This window comes from Triticum urartu, chromosome 7A (assembly GCF_056163025.1).
Source record: "Triticum urartu cultivar PI428250 chromosome 7A, HENAU_Tu73, whole genome shotgun sequence".
Classification (NCBI taxonomy): Eukaryota; Viridiplantae; Streptophyta; class Magnoliopsida; order Poales; family Poaceae; genus Triticum; species Triticum urartu.
The window spans coordinates 61,792,489-61,812,492 of NC_141879.1; the positions used below are offsets into that span (position 1 = coordinate 61,792,489).

Consider the following 20,004-nt stretch of genomic DNA (forward strand, 5'->3'; position numbering starts at 1 on the left):
GGGCGCGGCGGCCGGCGGCTGGGCGCCGTCCTTGCGTGGTGGAGAAGAGGCGGCGGTGGCGCAAGAGGCGGCTAGGGTTAGGTCTCCCGACTCCCTAAGGGAAGCCGAGCAAATACTGATTGCTTCTTACTTGATTAGATTGATACATCTCCTCTCCTTACATAGAGAGGTTTACTTGACTCCTAAGCAAATGACCCTAATAACGATAAGATAATCGGGCTAAGCCCCTAATAACGATAAGATAACTTGGGCCACAGCCCACTGGGCTAAGCCCCTAATATGCCGGTCATAACACTTTTCCCCACCTACACAAACAGCTCATCCTCGAGCTGTAAGGTGGGGAAGCGCTTGCTGAACTCTCGGGGTGATCAACCAGCGTCAAACACCTCCGCGATAGCTGGGGCGGCCAGGTCGCCGAGCCCGGCGGTGACGGCGTCCTCCTTAATGTAGTCTGCAGCCTCCAGGTAGAAGAGTCGGGGGCAGATGTGGCCGGGCATGTAGGTCTCGTCGCAGTTGAAGCACAACCCTTGGCGGCGACGCTCGAGTAGCTCGGCCGAGGTGAGCCGGCGGAACGGGCGCGCCGCGGTCGCGGTAAGGGGTGCCGCGGAAGCCTGAGCAGGCAGACCCTGCGCGGGAACATCCGGCCAGGGTGGCGGCCAAGCGGCCCGGGACGGTGATGCCTGCTGGATGGCCACCACGCGGCGCTCGGATGCGCGCGCGTAGTACATGGCCGTCTGGAGGTCCTGGGGTCCCTGCAGCTCGATGTCCATGCGGATTTGATCTGGCAGATCGCCGACGAAGAGTTCGGCCCGCTGGTGAGCTGTCACGCCAGGCGCGTGGCACGCCAGGCCCTGAAAGCGGTCGGTGTAGTCCTGCACCGTAGAGGTGAAGGGAAGGCGGCCCAACTCCGCCAGCCGGCTCCCACGTATCGGTAGTTCGAATCGAAGGAGGCAGAACTCGCGAAAACGCTCCCATGGGGGCATGCCGCCCTCGTCCTGCTCGAGGGCGTAGTACCACGTTTGTGCGGCGCTGCGGAGGTGATAAGAGGCGAGCCAGGTGCGGTCCGATGCGAGCGTCCGTTGCCCCTGAAAGAACTGCCCGCACTGGTTGAGCCAGTTGAGGGGGTCCTCGGCGTCGTCGTAGGTGGCGAAGGCGAGCTTGGCGAAGTGCGGCGGTGTCTGAGCATGACCGCCGTGAGTGTACGGCTCGGCGGTACGGAGCAGCAAAGAGGATGGCGTTGGTCCGGTGTGCACAGGTGGTCCGCAGGAAAGCGGTGGCCCGTCGAAGACAGCGTGGAAACTCGTGGAGTCGGAGGGCCCGTCGTACGGCAGGGAGGGCGCCGGCTGGTCCGCGGCCATGGTGTAGACTGGCGGCGGCGACGTCCCGGCCAACCAGGCCGGAAGCTGGGATGGCGAGGGCGGGAACCGCACTTGCTGAATCGGCACGCCCGCCGGCACAGTTGTAGTCAGCCCGGTGCTGGGCAGCGGAGGCGCTGGCAGCGGCAGCAGCTGCTGCCTGGAAACGCCGGAGGCGACGGGCGCGGCTATGGCCGCGGCCGGCCATTGTGGCCAGATCGAGGCGGTGGCGGGGGCTGGCTGTAGCTGCAACGGCCCGACCAGCATCGCGGTGGCCCCGGGGTGCGGCGGCTGCCAGGGCGGTGGCGGCGAGGACCCGGGTGGCGTGGGTGACGCGGCGAGGCCCGACGCCGACCACTGCGGCCATTGGGGCGCGGCAGCGAGCGACGGCTGAAGCGGCCAGTGGTGGTGTAGAGGCCCGGTCGGCGCCGCGCGTGCCGAATACCACGGCAGGGCGGCTGGCCCGGTCGCGGCGGCCGGCGGCCCGTAGGGGCCGGGTAGGTATAGCCGTATCCCCTGGACGGCGGTGACGAGATCGTTGAGGACCTCGGTGATCTTCGCCGGGGAGTAGACGGCGGCCGGTGGTGCGGTGGAGGGCGCCGTCATCTGGGTGGTGGCGGTGCCAGAGGATGCGACCAGCGGCGCGGACGGGGAGGCCAGCGGCGCGGTGGAGAAGGCCAGCGGCGCGGTGGTGACGGTCGGCAGCGGAAGCGACGGGATGGGCGGCGGCGAAGACATGATCGGAACTGAGCTACCTGATACCAATGTGTTAGGAGCTAGGGCTCTGCCGGTTCTAGGGCGGAGATTGTAGGGAAAGATGGAGGAAGACGAGGTCGAGGGCGCGGCGGCCGGCGGCTGGGCGCCGTCCTTGCGTGGTGGAGAAGAGGCGGCGGTGGCGTAAGAGGCGGCTAGGGTTAGGTCTCCCGGCTCCCTAAGGGAAGCCGAGCAAATACTGATTGCTTCTTACTTGATTAGATTGATACATCTTCTCTCCTTACATAAAGAGGTTTACTTGACTCCTAAGCAAACGACCCTAATAACGATAAGATAATTGGGCTAAGCCCCTAATAACAATAAGATAACTTGGGCCACAGCCCACTGGGCTAAGCCCCTAATATGCCGGTCATAACATTGAAGTTCATTTCTATATGAAGAGTAAGCTATGGGAGACTTAACTGTAGCGACTTTTGATGCACTTTGCCTATATCTAATGGGTGACCTTGATGTACCTATATCATTATCTCGATCTAGTGTCTGAGTTCCCTTTTAAAAATACCGCTCCATAGACTAGATCAATCGAAGTGCATGGAGAATTGTTTTTAGACGACTATAGGGCAAAACTATCACTATTGTACTGGGCTATTAGGCTAGATAGAACATAGATAAGAGAAAAGATGCGGCAATATAATCTAATTACCTCAAGTTTTGAAATTTAATTGTCGCCGATGTCGAATCTACGGCCACGTGACTTGCCGCGGGCATGCGGCGGCGGCCGAGTCGCCGAGCAACACGAACAGACGAGATGAGAGTCGGAGAAACGATCAGATGAACAATGACAAAAAAAAGACGATGGATGAGGCGTGCCGCGTGGGGCTGCGTATTTGCGTGGTTTAGGCATGTGAATGGATTAGTGGGCTGTTGCCTTTGGGCCCTTTGTTTCCGTGAGGTGTATTTGTTGGGGTCGGCCAAGATGATTTACTGGGTTCACATCATGTAGATACGTGCATATACGCATGTACCATGCAAAATCCATTGGGTTCACTTGAACCCAATAGCGCTACGCTGGCTCCGCCGCTGCAGCTTCGTCGCTGATGTTGCCATTGCGCATCACTTTCACCCACCCTGCCTTGGTGGTACTGTATAGTACTAGTATTAGTTTGGCAGTTCTGTTCCAAATATTTTAAGTGGTTATTAGTGTGTGATCTTTACATCACTGGCTGAGACATCCACTAGAAGGGCCAAAATGCTGTCTTTGCCAAACAAAAAAAAAAGTGCTGCAGATTGGCTCTTGCATAGGCAGCAGAAAGTTCATTATGTTGGACTGAATACTCTGTTCTAGGTAATGCGTTCTGGATATGAATTTAGTTAAGGCCAGTCGTTTCATCCAAATTCTCATATGGCAGTATCACACCCTGAGAGTAAATTGAGGATGAAATCATCTTCTCGATTTAACAATCACCAAGTCAAGTGCCAGTCCTTGTACTGAATTTAACAGCACTAATCTCGTTTTAATAATGGAATTCGGAAACGTGCTTTCCGCAATGTCCGATTCTGAATAGACACCTCTGTTTGAGCGGGGATCTACAGAAAGCAACAGTATCAGTTCCCCAACTTGTTTCGCGCAAGTGCGCAACCACACACGCAACGCTTCTTCTCTTTTTGGCAAAGTTGAAATTTTTATTCATCATCACCCTCCGAGACAAAGTGCGGAATGAATCCTCCCGAGAGGGAGATTGATGCTTCCAAGAGCAAGCCTTGATTAAAACGGCAGCGTGAGAAGATTTGTCAACTAACAGTAAACTGCAGTACTGCACGCCAAAATCCACGGTCCATACGCCGACACGTTAGTGGCCAGATATTTATCTTGAGACCATGCTCTGCCCTTGACTCTATATTGAATCTCAAACACCAACAGGATTTTTATTTGTTTTTGGACGCGTCTAGCGGCTGCCCGCTAGTGCTTCACAGCGGCCGGTTATTAAATGGAAAGTATTTGTTTCTTTATCTCGATTAAGAAAAATTCTTATGGTTCCAGCTAGTTAAACAAAAAATATCCAACAGACATGCGTCCGGCTGTTCCTACTTTTAATGCATGGACGCACATGGCTTTGTATCATTTAATTCACGATTTACAAATTTCAAAAAGCCATAACTTTCAAACCGCGCATCAAAATTAAGATCCGTTTTCACCCTCCGAATCCTCGCGACGAGATCTTTGAAACTAGATCCCGCATGACTATGTTTCGACGAAATTTTTTTTGTGCAATTTAGTGCCTCGTTTTGTGCAACTGCCTAGTAGTTGATGTGCAACTAGCTGATCGTGGATGTGCAACTTTTCGCCTATCCCGTGGACGTGCAGTTTTCACTGATGTCACCTCCACCCCCTCAAACTACCCCTTCCCGTGAGATGTGCAATTTCGTCTGTTGCGCAGGCCAACTGCCTATTAATTGATGTGCAACTTTCCTCTTGCCCGTGGATGTGCTTTCACTTTTTGCTGTACCCATCAACTTCCTAGTAGTGGATGTGCAACTTTGGATACTGCCACAACCAAATGTCTAACAGTGAGAGCAACTTTTGATCGTACCCCTCATGGATGTGTAGTTTTTTTCTTCTAGCAACCGGTCCAAACCACCCCTGTTTTTGAGATTTACAACTTTAGCACCCTGTCTATATGCAGCTTTTCACTATCCTCGTGAATATGGAATTTTCACCGTTCAACTATCCCTACTTGTGAGATGTGCAACTTCGCATGCTTTCTTGGCCAACTGCCTAGCAGACTATGTGCAACTCCGTTTGTTGCCCTCGCCAACCGAAACTGTATATCCACAAGCAGGGAGAGGAAATAGTTGCACATCGACTAATAGACAGTTGGCTTGAACAACATACTGAGTTGCGCATATCCCTAATAGGGGAGGTGGGCAGAGTATGCCAACAGTAGACATCCACAAGTAGGGAGGAGAGTTGCACATCTACAACTAGGTAGTTGGCCGGGGCAGTAGACTAGTTGCACATCACAAAAGTCGGTTGTTATGGTTGCTATGTTGTAACCTCATCGAAAGTTCAATCATGTAGCTCTAAATTTGGTTTTGAAAAACAGTTGCATCATGCAGTACTAAAGTTGCACAATGCAGTATTAAAGTTGCACCATATAGCCTCAAAGTTGGCATCGAATTTTTTTCGTCAAAACATACCCATGAGGGATCTAGTTTCAAAGATCTCGTCGTGAGGATTCGGAGGGTGAAAATAGATTTGAATTCTGATGTACGGTTTGGAAGATATGGCTTTTTGAATTTTTGAAAACCCGAAATAAATACATATGGATCTGGTCGTTTTCTAAAGTAAAGGGACAGTGTGAAGACATTTAATGCTGTAGTCATATACACTAGTGGACAAAAAAATTAAGCATGCATGCGCTGTGAGCCAGGCCGCTCGTTTCCTCTAAAAGGTGCGCGGCCACTTTTTAGATTTTAGGTTTGTTTTTTGTGGGTGAAACTCCAACAGGATTGGCAGACACGGTTGCAGGAATGCAAGCAAGTCTTGATATCCGTTGCTATCTTCGGAATCATCCATGATGTAGGAACAGTTGGATCTTGTTGGAACCTTGTCTTTTTTTTGAGAAGAACCTTGTCTTTCTTGTTTGGCACTTCATTAACCCTCGTTCTCCACTTCTCATTTCTTTAGAGCAACAACCAACAATGCATCAAGGCAAACCCCTTAACTCCTGACTTGTTCCCTCATGTTCAAGTTCTTGTACTACTACCATTGAGCAATGATCTTCTATCAAGCAAAAACAACAAATCAAAAAAATTGAACGACATGCAAAATGTTGACAAATGCAAATAATTGAGAAAAAGCAAAGAGTTTATCACCATATCAATATCGGTGGTTCCATATGTTTTTTTAACAAGGTTCCATATGGGTTGAGACGCTTCACTTGCTTTACACATGACGACCACTTCTTCTTGATTTTTTTGTCACCTATGTGTGAAAGATATATGTGGTTTCTCACTGCATACACTCTTCTTGTTGTGAAGGAAGTGGCCATGCATAAACTCCTTATATGTGTTGCCACTTTGTTCAACTGCGATGATAGGATTGTAAGCGATGGCCTGCCATGCATTAATCAAACTCACCTCTTTGTCAATTGTGTAATCGGCAACCCTTGATCCCCTCATCGGACTTGGATCCACAAAACCCTCCCCAAGTGCATCTATAGCAAACACAAGCTTGAGTTTTCGTTCTCAACATTTTGCAATGCATCACCATCCACCATGTTAAGAAATTATGCAGTGTCCAGACTACATATACCTTGCCGGCATTTCTTCGAGCACCGGCTTCGCAGCCACAATGGAGGATTCATGAGATGATGGTGTGACCTTCTCTTGTAAGGAGACAACAGAAATGTCGACGAGCTCCACAACGGGATCTGCCCCGCGCTTCCCCAGCTGCTTTCGTCAACCCTTGGGCATGTGGTACCGCAACAACCATCCAGTCGGGTGAGAGTCTACATACATCCATGGTGGCGATGGTGAACAACAGTAGTGCAGGCGCGGTGCATGCCCACTGCGAGTAGCGACGCGGTTAACCCTAGGTGGCCACACACCTCATTTTTTGATGCCGATCTACTGAGCGATGGGGGCAGGAACGACGCGAGGCAGTGTGGCCCGAGGGTAGGCCTTCCATGGTTAGTCGTTGGCGAGGGGGGGGGAGGGGGAGAGTAGGAATGTGGTGCTCCGCCTGGGAATCCTTTGCCGGCAGATGGCCGCCGCACATGCCAACCAAGTATATCACACTGGCGCGTGCTTTTACAGCACAGACATTTCTACGAGAAAGATCTACTAGCCATTGTCACTTAAACAGTACATCATGGCCATATACAACACTTTACAGAGATTGGGGCAACAAAATTTACCTTCTAATGGCAACAGGGACTCGGTGGGGCTCCAATCCACATGGATCTGGAAGGGTTACTCTCCTAGCAAACGAACACTCCGCCTTCTCGCTAGTGAAAGATGGGTCCTTTGCTAAGTCTGGTCACGTTAAAAGCCGTGAGTACTTTTAATGTACTAGCAAGTCAATCAGCTAACATATATCCCACGCAAATCAATACATAGCATACAAGCATAATGTGCAACATGTATTATATCAAGTCTAGCTAGCATGCCATCCAATCTACCACTGGAATGACAGAATGACCGAAGTAAATACAGCATGACGAAGATAAAGCATATTAAGTAAATGCATCATATTCAACTTATTCCCATGATCCTCTCCAGGTCATATCCCAGTTCTCTTGGTCATCCGACCAACATTGTCATAGTCGCCTCATGGCCCAATCTCAAGTTCAACCTATTGTCATAGGGTCTCCATATAGCTATGATGAACCTTAACTTTCCATGGTTCACTGATAATATCATTTCTTGGTGTTTATTCCTCCACATTCGACCCAGACCGAACAATACAGACTGTGTTCGCGGCCGCGGACACGGCTATTCGAATATATTGACACTATGCAGAGATTTTGCACTTTACCCACACTATGGAATTATCCTGGTTGATCGTGCCGATTTCTTAGGGCGAGCCAGGTTCACTCCAACAGAGCCGTTGTTCCAATATGTCATTTTTACCTCATCGGTAGTACCAGTGGGCACACCACAAGGGAGAACTGTTGGACGCTTGCCATATCCATGGCACTTGTCACATCCCTGTCGAGATTCGATAACTGACTAATCGACTTTTACACTAGCCTAGACTCCTATAGGTCAGACGCCGCCTACCTGGCCAGGGTAGCGCTCCGTCCACCTGCATAAGAATGTTATACATGATAAATACAAAGCGCATCAACGCAAAAGTGTAACAACCGACTCCATCATACCACATGAGTCATTCGGGCATGATGATTTTATAATGAAATGGCTAACCATGGAAGTTTCTCGCAAGCTCTCAATAACCATCACATGCAACATGACAAAGATATAACATACACATGCACAAGCAAGTCGAAGTTAATGTATCTCATTTAGGTTGGGCATTAATGATCTTCCGAACCTTTGCTGGAAAACTGGCAAATAAATCAATAGCCACCAGAGGGACAGTTCAACAATAGCTCAACAGCTGCCCCAATTCGGTTGGCTATACGGGGTAGCATAACACTTGCCGCGCGGGACTCCATAGCAGTGTTGATAAGAAGAACTTGATGGCCCAAGACGATTGGTCACGAAGATCTCTTATCGCACAGAAGTTGGGAGCGGAGTTAAGACAATAAAGTTACCAACTACCTAAGGCGGTTGGCTACGAAGAGCTCTTATCACACATGACTTGAGAGCAATGTCAAGAAAAATAAAGTTACTAGATACCCAAGACAATTGGCTACGAAGATCTCTTATCACACAGAACTTGGGAATAGTGCTAATAACAAGAAACTTCAATAGCTGCACAAGACGGTTAGCCATGGGTAGCTCTTATCTCATAGAACCTGGGAGCAGCGTTGAAATGAGAAACTTGACAATTGCCACAAGATGGTTGGCTGCGAAGAGCTCTTATCACATAGGACTTGGGAGCAGCGTCAAGAAAAATAAAGCTAGTAGTTGCCCAAGACGGCTGGCTACGAGGAGCTCTTGCCACACGAAACCTGGGAGAAGTGCCAACATAAGAAAAACAAAGGTTCATCTGAATCATGTCAAGTTTATTAAGGTTATTCTACAACTATTTCACACATTCGATATCATTTTCGTTCACGTGCAAGTCTGCAAGTTTTAAATTATATTGGGTCGAATAGTAACTCCAAAATGAGAATGCATGCAACCAACATGTGCACACAAATAAACACACACACATTTGTCACGCATAAATGCTTATAGACCTAGGAGCAATGCTTTGGGACATATATTAGTTGGTTGGCTTGGGCCTTGGGGTAAAGGATTCTCCGGAACGAAGTGCGATCATCTCACGGAAAGGATTCATCGGAGAGGACCTTTTCCGGCAAACCTATATGAAGAAGAATAAGAAAGATGCCATTTTAAGTTTGTATAAACATCATGAAAACGACACAGTTAGAACAGTCTCTTTGAATGGAGAACGTGGGTGTTGGAATCACCTCGATCGGAGTAACGAGCGAAAGTTATGAATGATGCAATGCTAGTCTGTAATTAAAATAACTACATTCGGGTCTTGACAGTTTTTTTCCCTGTGAAATGAATGAGACACGTCGGCTGGGCCGTACTGGGCCGAAGGGGCTGGACTGTGGCCGTTTCTAGGCCGCGACAGCGAGGCCGGCCCAGCTGCTCTGCAGGAGGCGCACACCGGTGTACTCCCCTAAAAAAACTGGTGTACTCCCTCGTTCCGCTACAGGAGGGAAGGCTTGAGAGGCTGACGACGCGGGCCCAGCTGTCGAGGTCGAATGTTTGCGTCTTCAACCTCGCGCCCGAAGACAGAGTCGACGCCTGCGGTGGCCGTTCCGGCGACTGGAGGCGCCGCTGCCGACGTAACGCACACCGGAGTGTTTCAGGGGAGAAATGCGCGTCCGATGGGGGCGAGGGAAGTCGCCGTCGAGCTCGGTGGTGAGCGCACCGTTGACCAAGGCGGAGGGCGGCGACGGCGATGCTGGAGAGCTCGCCACAGGCGCGGGAAGTAGGATAGGGATCGCGGGATATCTCCGATTTGATGTTTATGATTCCCTGGAGCGGTTTAATGGAGAGGGGGAGGGCTGGAAGCTCGCATTGGACCGAGGCATGGGTGGCGGCAATGGCAGCCGAAAGGGAGCACGGGAGCTCAACTATCTTGTCCCCGAGATTTCTGGGGAATACTGGAGGATCTAGAGTCGCTCAGGTGGCCTCCGAGAGGGGTTTAAATAGGGGGTGGAGCGTCGGTGGCCGCCCGGACTCTCTGAATGCCGCTCGTGTGCTCGAACTCGAAGCCGTGGAGGGTATATGGCGTCGGGGAGCTCGTCAGAGGGGTTGAGTGAGATATATAATGATCTGGGGAAGCAGGGGAGGCAGGGATAAATAACGAAGGGCAGCAGGTGGGAGCTCGCAGTGCACAGTTTTGGCAGGCTGAAGGGGTGGTCACCACCGGCATCGCGTGGCCTCGGCACTGAATGGCTCCATGACCATATTCTGGTGGGTCCTCGGCGTCGTAATAGATATACTGGAAGACTTGACAGCCAATGGGCCAAGGAGTGCAGCAAAGTGAGCTAAACACCACTCTGACCAGTAGGCGTTGGGGGTGAATGGTGGTAGATAGGTTTGGTGAACTGTCTTGAATTTTGGTGGGTGTTGATCTGACACTGAGATGAATGACACGGCAAGTTTTCAGCCAACAGGAACAAGAGAAGTGGTACTACTTGTACTTCAAAGACATAAATGTTGGTAAAATGTTGGGTTCGGATGGTTTGCTCAGTAATTGCAATAGAGCATCCAAAGTTACGAGGTAGGTGGAGAAAATTATAGGTTGAAACAACGATGTGGCAAGGTTTGAGCTCAAATGGATAAGTCTATATAGCACTTCCTTGTGTTCAGAATGCTCCAATTTGGGGGAAAGGTATTGGGTTGGAAGCTACACTCAGAAGTTGAACTTGGGGGCCTTATATTTTGATGGATAATGATCTTGTATGACCATAATAATCTACAGTACACAAATTATATGAGAGGCTAGAAAGAAACCAAAATGGTACTACTACCTTTAGAATGGTTCAGAAATTCAGTGTTGGCTAACTTGGTCATATTGATCCAAGATTGACCATCTCCAATTATTTACACGACTCTGCCACGTTCGCATCGCCGATGTAGAGGCAATTTTTTAAATATAATAATAGTATATGCCCAAACGGGAAACCGCCAAATAGACGGTGCTGGAAATACAAATCCAGACGCACATATTTTGGGCAGGCGAACAAGCTGCCTCTGCCACGTTCCCGCCGCCACCCATCGACGGCCCGACGGCCGTCTCTCCACCACCAATCGATCCACGACGGCGCCCGGAGACGGAGAGCAACGCCCAACCTGGACAGCAGGGCATGCTCTGCCACACCACCCCTTCCGATGTTCTAGGCCTTCATCCGCCGGCGCCGCGGGCCGGGGCGGGGAACAGATTTTCAGGACGCCGCGGGGCTTCAACCTCGAGCCGGCGTCCTGGCTTCTCGGCCCCTGACGGTGCGCAACCGCTTTCCATTCGAACGGCGTCTCCAGATCGTGTTCGGCGGCGCTCACCGGCGTGGCTGGGATGGGCGTCGCTGACGGGCCGCCCAGAAATCTGCCGAGGATGGGGAGCTGACTCGTCCCGGAGGGAGAAGAGAACATGCCTGCCGGACACGGCCGGCTTCGGCGATGTGGTGCTCTGCTTCGCCGGCATGCTGCCGCAAGGCAGAGCTGGGGCTTCTTCAGCGCGAGGCCCGGCGGCGCGGCGGGCGTGCCGAGCAAAGGCGACGGCGCGCGCTCCTGGCAGGCCGCTCTGCTTCGTCGCCGGCTTGGTCCGTGGGCGTGGCGGCGGCGGTGCGCGCATGAAGGCGAAGCCGCTGGATGAGCGTGGGGCGACCGGATCCTCCGATGTACGGTGGATGAGACGGGTGCCAGATCAACCGTACATCAGATCGGGAAGGCGGAGCCGCGGCTTTTGTTACTTGCGCGCGGCCGTTCGTTGGATGGCGACACGCGCGCGCGATCACGGTGGCGACACGCGCCGTAGGAAGGTCCCATTCCCACACGGATACGGGTGCGAGCCGCCTAGTGGAGTACTCCTACACGGCACGGCTGGGCAACCGGAAAATCTCCTTGCCCTTTCGACCAGGCCCATCCGTCCATCCTGTACTCCGCCGAGACCCACAGCCTCCTCGCTCCGGCGGCCGATCCGTTCGCCGATCCCGCTCCGCTGGCCCACCGAGCAACCGCCGGCGGCACGCATGTCCCTCCGCGCCGCGCCGGGGTTTACGCTTGCTGAGCCGCGCGGCGGGCGGGGAGGAGGCTGCCGCGTTTGGCGGCGCCCTGAAATTTCCGGCGTCCCGGCGCGGCCCTGCGTCAAATTCACAGTCCGCCCTCGATCTGCCTGCCGTCTCCAAGGCGCGCGAGGCCGCCGTGTCCGTGTGTGTCACGGGCACGGCACCCCGAGATCCCGACCGGCTTCGCCTTGGCGGCGGCCAGATGTGGGAGACAGGAAGCCTCGAGCCAAGCTACTGGCGTGATCCCGCTCTCGCCTCGCCGGCGCACGGCCGCGACGGGGTCATGGGATCGGGGGCGCTGTCAGTTTGACCGTTCGGGTGCTCTGGATTGGCGGCCAGAGTGAGGAGATTGTGATGCTCGTTGAGACGAGAGGATTGCATCAGCTGTTGCGCGGGAGCTGGCGAGGGGCATGGAGGGAGGGATGTATGATTTCTTCCGGGGACCGTGATCCAAGTCCAAGGTACCTTCCTGCCTGCCAACTAATATAAATTCAGTATAGTCTATACTTCACTTCTTGTTTGGGTGCGGATAGTTGAACACGCATGATTTTTTTGCAAGCCAGATCTCAGATGATTCTTAGCAAAATCTGTTAGTTTTGGTCACCCTTCCTCTGAAAATAAGCCTATATTTTTGGATTGGTAAACATGTTGTGTAAGTTTTTAGGTAGTCGCTCATGCCCACAAACCATACCAGATGTAGCTCAGTCTTGGTCCACACACACGCGCACACACACACACACACACACACACACACACACACACACACACACACACACACACACTCACATGACCAGGGAGAAGAGAACAGAGGGGGGAAACAGGGGGGCGATAGGCCACAGCAGTTAGGACGATTCAGAGCATAAGCTTGCAGTTTAAAACTAACTGCAACCGCTAACTTATTACAACTGCTCAGTTCACCACACAATCCTAAGCAATTATCCTCGCAGCTCCATGAAGGCAGCAAAATACTACCCAGTTCAAAGCTACAGCAAAATAAGAAGACTCTCATGCACTGCAGCTCCATGAGGGTAGCTAGACGAGGCTCATCTCCTACCAATCCTAAGCAATTCTCCTCGCCGATGATCGAGCAGTCCTAGGCACTCAAGTAGCAGCGTAGCTTGGGCATTTGAGCAGAGCACCTTCCACTGCCGCACCAGAGAACCCACCGAATCCACCACGCATCTCATACTTCGCCACTTTCGCCCCTGAAAGACAAAGTCATTTCAAAGCCGCCATAAGCCCCACAAGGTAGCAGAAGTAACCAAATTAACAGCCTCATATTTCTTCACATGCTTCCAAAGGAAAGTAATCGACTTAAAATCACAAGGAGCTGGAATGTGCAGGGTCTCTGAAAGTATCTCCCACATCTGTCTAGCAACCACACAATCGAAAAAAAGATGTTGCACAGATTCTAATTCTGAACAAAAAACACAGGACATGTCAGGCACTGTTTGTCGTTTCGCTAAGTTATCCCTGGTCAGGCATTTGTTGTAAGCAACAAGCCACAAGAACACATGAATATGTGGTGGTGTTTTAATCTTCCATAGACAATCCCCAAGATCACCACACACACCACCAAAATTGATCATCTTATAGAACGATCTCATGGAATAGACACCAGATTTCTCAAGGCTCCAAACCGGTGAATCGCTCTCCACTGATATTGGAGTGTTACTGACACAATCTGTCACTTAAATGCTTCCTGTGCAAATATTTAGTAGTAGAACTTTAGCCCGCCATCTCACTCTCTCGATCTATAGCATCTATCTCCTCAGCGAGCTATTTTTTCTCTTTTTAATTGCTGGCTTCGTAATTAATGTTCCAACCCCTAAGAGCTCTCCTTAAAGCTCTGTAAAAGATCTACCACAGTAACTATCTTTCCAACATTTCATAACTACATTGTCTAAATCAGGCTGCAAGAACCAGCATAGGTCAAATCTAAACACGCTAGTTTTGTGTACTTTTACTGTTGACACATCTAGTACCAAAGGAGAAGAATAGTCAGAGAGAGTTCTGGGAAGAACATTAACAAAAACTAAAGGGAAAAAACATCTCCCATTGCATGGAAACTAAAACACTATCCAGTTTCTCTATGGTAGGATTCTCCTGATTACTTGACCAAGTAAAGCTGTAGATATCCCTACATACCTCTTATCTTCGAGAAGGAGAAAATACCGCCTCCACCACTCTCCCACCGATAATGCTCCCATCAAAAAAGATCTTGGCTTCGTCTGCTGCTTTTGGGTGAGAAAATTGCGCAATTACATTATGATCTTCATCGGCATCTAGAGAAACAACATTCCCAAATCTGCAGCACTGTTTCCATAGTTCTTCTTGCAGCTCTGAATATTTGAAAGATTCACCTTGAATATCCTGCATGGTGTTTCAGAATTGTAAGATTAAGTTATCTTTCAAATGTATATTCAGTTCACATCGACTCACCAAGTTTCTGATCTCAAGTGTTTGGCTCGGTGGGTTGTCTTTTTCGCGCTTCTCTATCAGAGATGCTACATAGTCTTCATCATATAACAGCACACGGAGATATCCCTCGGGCCCCACGAGCAACCTCAGTTCATAAGTAAAAACAGGTCCCTCTAGCTCTAAGCAAAGACGTAGGTTGTATGTCTTCGCAGCTCTCTCTAGAACTTTGCTGTTTAGGGAAATCACGTAGTCGAATGCAACATGAGATATATCAGCCCATTGGTTTACCAACGGGAGAACTTCCCTTATTTTATGCAAAATGTATCGTCCTGCATCATTTCGAGCATTTTGAAGCCTCACGGTCTCACTCAACATGTAAGGGGCAATGGATAGGCTCAGTAGTCTCTCGCTTGTTTTGTCCAATCTGTTTTGGACAGTGAAGCCCAAAAGGATGATGCGAATCTCATCAAGGACACCAAACCCCAACCTGATCTGCAACCTGAAATTTATAAATTAAAAAATTCTATTGTTAGAACAATATGTGGCAGAAAATGTCATTAGATTCATTACAAAATCTATCAACATCTACAAAAATATATTCTATAAAATATATCAACATCTACAAAACCAAAATTATTTCATTAGATTCATTATGAAATATATTTTCATACCCCGTTAATTTTTGTCTTTCGGCTGATTTATTACAAGCTGCGATCAATGATGCATACACAAAACATTTAATTACCATGCCAATCCCAGTATTGTGTGAGCAACAGTACTGCTCAATACTTCTCCAGAAGTATTGTGTGATCATCCAATGCGCAGAAGTATTGTGTGATCAATACTTCTCCAGAAGTTGCTCAGCAAATCGTGACTTCCTTTAAGTGCTCGATCGGGTCGATTCTTTCTACCTATCTTGGCCTGCCTCTGGGCACTACCAAACCGACAGTTCTAGAACTAATGCCCATCATTGACAGAGTTGAACGCAGGTTATCCATGACCCTGTCTATGATCTCTCAGGGAGCGAAACTATAGTTGGTAAATTCAGTCCTCTCCTCCCTTAGTTGTTTACACCATGTGCTCTATTAGGCTTCCACTGAAAATTGTGGAACACCTTGATAAGATAAGAAGGCTTTTGTCTTTGGCGAAAAAAGCAGGGCGACGAGACTAAGTGTAACTCGCTTGCTGCGTGGGAGCTAGTCTGTCGCCCAAAAGAGAAAGGTGGCTTGGAGGTGCTTGATATAGAAGTTCAGAACACAGGATTGGTGCTGAAACAATTGCATAAATTTTATAATTGTGTATTTACCATGGGTGGACTTAGTTGGGTCTACGTACTATCAGAATAGCGTGCCACATGCTACTGATTCTTGCGGATCGTCCCCCTGTACTTTGTAGTTATGTAAACCCTATAACTTCTTATGGCTCTATTAATATATGACAGTACGAGCCTCCCCTACTGTCCTTTAACGTTTCAAAAAAGATCATGTTTGCGGACTTTTCTATAGACAACTTAAAAAGGTTTGACTTATGAAAAACGTAGAACTTAAATTATTTTGAAACGGAGGGAGCACTTACGATCCCATGCTGTAACTGGATGAATAGGTGATGGGGAGAGATGTCATGAATTTCGGCATGACTTCACCAGCAAAGTGAAACCATCCCCCACCGTCATCAGCATTTGTTCTTGTTGCCCTAAAACCTATCATGTAGAGATTGTATTCTTGGATGAGAATGTCCACGGAAGGGCCTTTACCCACCGTATCAGTCAGTCTCACAATGTGATACGTGACGCAATCCTTGATATACGGGGGTGTCACGGGTGCGCCATTAACAAATGCTGAAGCAACGTTGCGCATGTGGTTGATTCGGTCTTCGGTAAACTGGTCAAATTGTTCCTGTGTTGCATTGACATCAATTTTGAAAACCTTGACGTCCTACATAAAAGGAAAAACAATCTATTGAGAGACTGACTTTTACACAAATTTTCTGTCCAAAGATTAAGATACACATATGTTACAAAGAGGGATATGGCTGGACAACGTACCTTCATGGAGTGCTGTTTGTTTTTGCGGACCCGCGCTTCTGATTGTTGTCTCCATCGGGGTGTCGGCCCCTTCTTCTCCTGCTTACCCTGCTGCTCCTGCTGCTTCCCTTGATTTGATGAGTGTGATTGAATTTTCTTGGTTCTCTTTGGTGGCATTGTGTAGAATCCCTGTCGCAAAGCGAATGAGTTATTTGCAGAAGATGGACTAAACAACGATAGCGAACTTTGTTGCTAAATCTCTAACATAAGCATATAAACTGCAGGTGACGTCAATGCACAAGATGGATGAAACAGTGACAATGAAGCGAGTCCAGAGAGAATCACAGGGCTCACTTCTTGGTGGACACTGGGGGCAGAAAGTCAAGGAGTGATCAGGCTGAAGATGGAGAGACCATTGGCAGCAGGTACCTGAAAATTGGAAACAGGGCATCAGTTGTAGCTCTAGGAGGATTGAAGGAAAAATAAAAATGCATGTAAACTGTAGGTGGCATGACTGGAGTTATGCATGAGAGTGACGATTAAGCGAGGCCAGAGAGAATTACAGCTCACTTTCTTGGTGGACAAAGTGGGGTCAGAGACCTAGCAATGATGAGCCTGAAGATAAAGTGACTGTTGACGGCAGCTATCTGGAAAATGGACAAGGAAACAACACATCAGTTCTAGCTGCAGCAGGGTTGTAGAGGGGATTTTTTTTTTTACATTTTGACTCATTTCATGAATAGTTATGCTATTCCAAAAACTTGGGTTTTCAGTTTCAGTCAGGAGAGAATTTAGACCCTGCTGGTCTACAAAGTCTTAATTTTGTCCTCCTCAACATCCACCCCACTAGCAAGAGCAGTCACCAAGATTTGTAGGGCCCAAAATCCAAAATTGGGGCTTTTATTCCAATAGCAAGCTAGTAGTTCCACATTCGCCCAGATTTGTAGGGCCAATCCATAGACATGGCCCTTTTTTCCAACAAAAAGCTAGTAGTTCCAAATCCGACCAAGGAAAGGAGGATTTTTAGATCTATGAACAGAAATCGGAACACAAACCCTGCTTTCCCTCCCAAAAAAGGCTCCTACAAGAGCACGCATCTCCTCCCGCCTCCCAAAAAAGAGGATTTGAGAGAGTAGAATATACTACTCGGACCGAGAGGGGATTATAATATGCAAACGGGAGCATCTTTGGGGTAAGGGAGAAAGAAACAAGGTACCGTGGTAAGTGCGGCCGCGGCTCATCAAATCATCTGGAGGCAATGCGGCCGGGGCACGGGACGGCGCGGCGAGGCGGACGCGCCGATGGCCGTCGTGCGTCGATGTGCAGCAGGGTGGCTTGCCTGGCTTGGCTTGGTAGGAGGGGTCCTAGAGGAGAAGGGGGAGAGGGGAGCCGGCCTCTCCTTTTGTGCTGTGGTCTACAGTGTAAGGATTCTTTCTGCCTTTGTTGTAAAAACAAAATAAAGAATCCACCTTTACGTTCGCGTAATGTCTATCGATGTACTCCAGTTTGTATGTGGAGTGCTATATGATTTCTTTTTTTATTATTTTTTATCAAAGAAGAGTAGAATCATCAAAATGCCTGCAAATATTTGGAATGGACCGTCAGGCACTTTTAGCCATCCAACGCGCATCATCGAATCGAGCCGGACCAGTCCGCGACGCCGGACTCTGACACTCCGGCCCCACCCCAAAACCCTCTTCGACCGGCTCTAGAACCCTTCGCGCATTCCCATCGAAATGAGCGTCGTCCACCTACCCCCAGTGACATCGGCCTCCGACCGCCCCCCAAAATTGCACCGCTCGAGCTGTTGCAGTCCGGGCCCGTAGATCGTGTCCACCATTCGTCGTCATCGTGGTGCGATCGTTGGTTATGTGGTACAAGCAGCTCATGCCGGCGTGCCTCGTCGTGCCAAAATCATCATGAAGGTTCGGTGCCAGTCTCCAAGCTCCTAGGGGCCAGAGGAGGAGGTGGAGGATGGTTGGATGGCCATGCCATAGGAGGAGAAGGCGACAGAGGAGGAGGAGGAGGAGGCTATGGTCGTCAACGCTGCGCCGGCGTCCGACTATAGCAGCAGTACAACCCGGTGCTCCTGGAGGAGCACCTCGTGGCGGAGGCTTAGCTGGACGCCGACCACGCGTCTGTCGTCATCGCCGCAGTAACTGTTGAGGCGGACCCGGACATCCGTGCAAAGCGCATGCACGCTCTGCCGTTAGCGTTCACAGCTCCGCATCAACGAGGTGAAGTTCACCTAGCTCTTTGATGAGCTGGAGGCCCAGGAGGAGGAGGCGCCGGAGCAGCACGACGACGATGCTAAAGGTGCACACACGGGCAGCTTCGACTCGTTCGGGGAGGCCGCCAACAACGACGATGTTGGACCGTCTGACACGGGGTTCTTCGACCTCACCTCCAACTAGGAGGAGCGGATTAGGGTTTTTAGTTGTTTTTAGGGACCTTTTTACCGTGTAAAAGTCAATTCGAAAATCATCAAAAGAAAAATGGTGTTTGCTTTCTTTTGATGGATATGATTGGTCTTTGCGGACACTGTCCTTGCGTGTCCACATACATTTGCGGGTGAAAATTTGATGATCGGAGCCCTTACGCAGACCTGCAGTACGCGACGCAGAAAGAAATCCTGAACATAGACAACAATTCAAATTAGGTAAAAGGGGGAGAGAGGGCAATTTTAGCCGGTTAATCATCCACAACACAACCTCATTAATTTAGTTATATTTAGTGATGTGAGTAGTTTTTTTTCTTTTTCATTTAATTCATGTGTGATTTGTACTCGGGCCAATTTCATATTGAATTATTTAGTTTGCTTCGGTGATTTGAATAATCATTTGTAATGTGGATGATTGTTGTATTGTGATGTGGTATTGATATTTTTTCTGAATAATTATTCGTAATGTGGATAATTGTTGTATTGTGGTGTGATATTGATATTTGCGGACCGGCGGGAGCGGCGTAAGAGCAGACCCCGCAAAGCCGACCAGTAAAAAAGCATATTCCACGAATATCCTTTATACGGGTCCGTTTTGCGGGGTCTGACTCTGCGGCTGCCCGCGCTGGCCCGTAAAGCTGTTTTTTCATAAACTGCAAACACGTTTTGCGGGTCGGCGTTATTCGGGGCCTGCTAGAGATGCTCTTAGTCATCTCGACTTGCCGCACCCCGACCGATCACCAACATCAATGATTGGAATTGTGCATGTGGATGTGGTTTCGTATCAACCTGGGCAGACCGACAATGGACCGAGGGGACAAAACTTGTCTGCGATTTGTTTGGTTCCAAGTCTAGAGATCAAATTCACACTAGTCTACAAATTTATAAGGAGAAAATGTGTGGTACTTATATCTACATGATTTGGCCGTGGCCTAGTACACCTATATAAGATCACAAATAGGAGAACATGCAAAAAAAAGGTGACCATGTTTAGCAGATCCCTATTTTAAAAGTGCCAAACGGCTCTCTATCCCATTTTCTACCTTTTTAAAGAAAAATCATTGTTCCGCAAAGATTCCTACAAATTATTTCCCTAAAGAACTTAAACACATT

At 49.3% G+C, this 20,004-nt stretch overlaps 2 protein-coding genes and 1 pseudogene across 3 annotated transcripts; 1 reads left to right on the top strand and 2 right to left on the bottom strand.

Moving 5' to 3' along the window:
• Positions 1-266: 266 nt before the first annotated feature.
• On the bottom strand, positions 267-2,238 carry LOC147957799 (uncharacterized; annotated as a pseudogene).
• An 8,561-nt stretch (positions 2,239-10,799) lies between these two features.
• Positions 10,800-17,271, top strand: LOC125520994 (uncharacterized). Of its 2 annotated transcripts, XM_048686032.2 has the most exons (3): positions 10,800-12,468; positions 16,736-16,876; positions 16,957-17,271. In XM_048686032.2, the coding sequence occupies exon 1, from the start codon at positions 11,090-11,092 to the stop codon at positions 12,248-12,250; it is 1,161 nt and encodes a 386-aa protein (XP_048541989.1). In that variant the 5' UTR covers positions 10,800-11,089; the 3' UTR covers positions 12,251-12,468; positions 16,736-16,876; positions 16,957-17,271. The 2 variants fall into 2 exon arrangements, with proteins under 2 accessions (XP_048541989.1, XP_048541988.1); XM_048686031.2 differs by having other exon boundaries at positions 16,736-17,271.
• Positions 14,506-16,729, bottom strand: LOC125520993 (uncharacterized). Its single transcript, XM_087531853.1, has 4 exons — positions 16,473-16,729; positions 16,004-16,362; positions 14,717-14,927; positions 14,506-14,514 (listed from the first exon to the last, which is right to left on the bottom strand). Exons 1-4 carry the CDS (start codon positions 16,626-16,628, stop codon positions 14,506-14,508), a joined length of 735 nt encoding a protein of 244 aa, XP_087387979.1. The 5' UTR covers positions 16,629-16,729.
• Positions 17,272-20,004: the final 2,733 nt, after the last annotated feature.

Excerpts from the sequence above, each read along its gene's own strand:
- LOC125520994 (XM_048686031.2), top strand. The coding sequence starts at position 11,090 with ATGCTCTGCCACACCACCCCTTCCGATGTTCTAGGCCTTCATCCGCCG.
- LOC125520993 (XM_087531853.1), bottom strand. The coding sequence starts at position 16,628 with ATGCCACCAAAGAGAACCAAGAAAATTCAATCACACTCATCAAATCAA. Across the intron at positions 16,363-16,472 it reads ACAAACAGCACTCCATGAAG|GACGTCAAGGTTTTCAAAAT; the intron begins GTACGTTGTCCA and ends CCTTTTATGTAG. Across the intron at positions 14,928-16,003 it reads TCCAGTTACAGCATGGGATC|GTTGCAGATCAGGTTGGGGT; the intron begins GTAAGTGCTCCC and ends TATAAATTTCAG.